General features: G+C 38.4%; 1 protein-coding gene across 1 annotated transcript in view; it reads left to right on the plus strand.

Annotated features, from left to right (window-relative positions):
* The first annotated feature begins 733 nt into the window (after window positions 1-733).
* LOC107598766 (obg-like ATPase 1) overlaps window positions 734-3,295 on the plus strand; it is a 21,089-nt gene continuing 18,527 nt past the window's right edge. Inside the window, exon 1 of the mRNA XM_016290201.1 lies at window positions 734-947. Within this exon, the coding sequence (XP_016145687.1) occupies window positions 734-947 (214 nt within the window). The remainder of the gene's footprint in view (window positions 948-3,295) is intronic.

A 3,295-nucleotide genomic window follows, 5' to 3' on the forward strand; every position in this document is an offset into this window, starting at 1 on the left:
TTTTGTTTTCCCTTTGTTTCCCCCCCCCCCCCCCGCAGTCTAATGAACCTGCATTTGGACCCAAACATTTGTTTACACGGTGTGTCTTTCCTGACCGCGCCGTGACAACTTTGAAATCTCTGGATCAATTGTTACCAGTATGAACAAGCATACTTTACATAATATAAAATATATGGCAAATCAACCCAAATAAATAAGTAAAGAAATGAAACACATAATTCATTTTATAAATTATATACATACAGTCTTCTAATAATGTGGCAGAATAAGGCATTAATTATAAGTGTAGCCCAAGCTTTTTTTAAATGTTGGAGTCAGACTCTGTTCCATATTGTGTTTTGCTCCACATGTGCTTCTATGCCCTTTTTTGGTCTTCTTGTTCCTGCCCTGATTGTGTTCATTTGTTTCCAGCTGTGTTTTCCCTCATGTTATTTTGTTTCATTAGTTCCAGGTGTTTCTCGTCATGTCTTGTGTATTTAAAGTGTTTCCAGTTCTTAATTCTTCGTCCGGTATTATTTATGTCAACCTCCTCTGCCACATGTGTTTTCCTGGTTCCCTTGATGTTATTAAAAGTCTCCTTGTTGATTTACTCCACATCTCCTCGTTCCGCGCTCACTCATAGTAGTGATCGTGACAGAATACCAGACCAAAACGGTAAGCGGCGCCCCTTCTCCCGTGTTTTTGTTTTCGTTTTAAAAGTCTTTTGTTTTCCTGTTCGTTTCTCCCTGCAAACATGGAGGAACGAGCTATGTTCATCGCCGTGGCTCAGGCGAGCCACGACCCGCTCACCTACGCGAGGGCGTTCGTGCCGCTTGCCCTCGCCAGCTCCCTCAATGGAGAGACCCTAGGGATGCTGTTACGGCTCGGGATCACCTACCATCAGCCAGCGGAATTCCCAGACACCACTAACCTCGATTGGAAGGAGGCAGTCATCCGGTGTCTGGAGAGTATCCAATCTCGATCCGGAACCCCGCCGCCAGCCGCGCCGATGTCAAGCATGCTACCTCCATCATGTGGTCATTTTGGTTTATTCTTTTCTATTTCCTCAAATCTGGAATTCAAGTGTTTTCAATTGTAGCCTATAGACTACACTTTCCCAGATAGTCTCTGCTTTAAACGAACATAATGTATTTATGAAGACTCACCAGCAGATGAAGTGATCGATCCATCCATTCTCCAAACCGCTTTGCGACGATGCTGGAACCTGTCTCTTGGGCTGCAGGCAAAAGAAACACTGTGGACAAATCATTATAAAATAATAGAAGACATTTATTATTTAATTATGTTTTATATTAACACTTTAATAATGTCATTTCTACCCTGACCCTGACCTATTTTTATCGTTTTATAATTCTTATACAAGAAATTCCCTGACACATGATCACGAACACACTCTCCAAACTACCTATAAAAGTAATATTACAAATACAGTAATATTAATATTAATATCAACAATATAATATATAATAAAACGAATAAATTACAAATAAAAAAATGATACTCAATTATTTTGAGGTCCATTATACTCAAAAACTTTTTCAACTTTTTTTGTACATTTTATACATTCACTAGTTAAACCCATACTATTATATCTATACCCATACCCATTTATTATTTAGTATATATATAAACTGCCTTGATTTTAATATTGATAATGCAAGGTTCCATTTTTATGCAGATTATACTATTGTTTATTGCTCAGCCCCCTCTAAGCAACAATCTGTGGCTTCTTTACAGCCTGCTTTTGATATGATCCAAAATAGGTTCTGTGCTTTTTGAAGCTGATTTTAAACGTTGAAAAAACAAAATGTATGTTATTTTCAAATTCTAAAACTTCTTCAGAAAATTCGATCATTCTACGGATTTCTCAGGGGAGCCAAATTACTTCAGTGTCAGAGTGCAAATACTTGGGTATTATTATCGATAACACGCTACGCTTTGGTTCACACATGAAGTATTTGAGGAAAAAATGTAAGAAAAACTTAAGAGTTTTACTTTAGAAATAAGTCGTGTTTTTCATTCAATGTGAGGAAGAAATTAGTGTCCGCTATACTTTTTCTACTGGATCTCGGTTATGGGGATGTAGTTTATCAGCATGCCCCCTCTTAACTTCTCACCTCCTTAGATGCCATGGTGCTCTGAGATTTATAACTGATTGTACATTTTCAACTCATCATTGTGAACTATACAAAAGAGTTGCATGGCCTTCTTTGAGTATTCAGAGAAAAATGCATTGGTATCTGTTGATATATAAAGTCATATTGGGCTATTTGCCATTTTATCTCTATTGTTTTATTCAAAGGACTTTGTCTAGAAATTACTCATTACGTCTCAATCAAACTATAATCTTTGTGTGGCCCTTGTCAGAACTGAGCTTGGTAAAACTTCTTTTAAATATGCCGCCACTTCAGATTGGAATCTTCTACAAAAGGAGATGAAGTTAAAAACTTGGTGTCTTATAATTATTTAAAGTTTTTACTACGTAATCTAGAGAGTGAGTTAATGGTGTGTAATTGTTTTTAATTGGTTATATGTTGGTATGTTGGTTTTGTATTGTATGTATTTTGTAACTATGTTGTTTATTTGTATATGCAAACTTGGCTGCCTAGCTTGGCCAGGACACTCCTGCAAAAGATATTTTAATCTCAGTGAGTCTTTTTTCCCCTGGTTAAATAAAGGTAATATAAATAAATAAATCAACAGATATATATTTTTTAAAATAATAATTTATTAGTTAATGTACTGTAGTTATCAGAAAAGTCTAGCATAATTTGTTTACTGATCACACTTTATTTGATCACTTATCTAATGTGGTGTGGCTTTATCTAGTTTTTAAGAGTGACTTAGGACTGTATGACACTTTTGTCAGGGGCTGGCGTCTGGTGTTCTCCCTCTCACCACCAGAGGTCACCATCTCCCATCCTCCCGGACTCCCTTTCCGTCACCTTGACTCCACACACCTGGGCACACACACACAGCTGTCGCCCATCCGGAACTCCGTCACCTTCACTCCACATACCTGTGCACACACTCACTCACACACATCTGTGGCCCATCATGAGGGCTGTTTATGCGCCTTCCTCATGCCACTCGGGGCGGATGATTAATGTTTGTTTGTAGTCTGATGTTTGTCACTAGTGTAACGAGGTTATAGTATTTGTTCCGGGACTGATGCAAGCCAAGTGGCCGTATTGCATCCGAGTCCGTTTTTCGGTTTCAAGCCTGTTTCAGAGTCTTAGCTCTGTCTGTGTTTCTGTTTTCACTTTTGTTACCCCCCCCCCCCCCCCCGCGCCCT

Source organism: Sinocyclocheilus grahami, unplaced genomic scaffold (assembly GCF_001515645.1).
Source record: "Sinocyclocheilus grahami isolate Dianchi unplaced genomic scaffold, SAMN03320097.WGS_v1.1 scaffold255.1, whole genome shotgun sequence".
NCBI classification, from domain to species: Eukaryota; Metazoa; Chordata; class Actinopteri; order Cypriniformes; family Cyprinidae; genus Sinocyclocheilus; species Sinocyclocheilus grahami.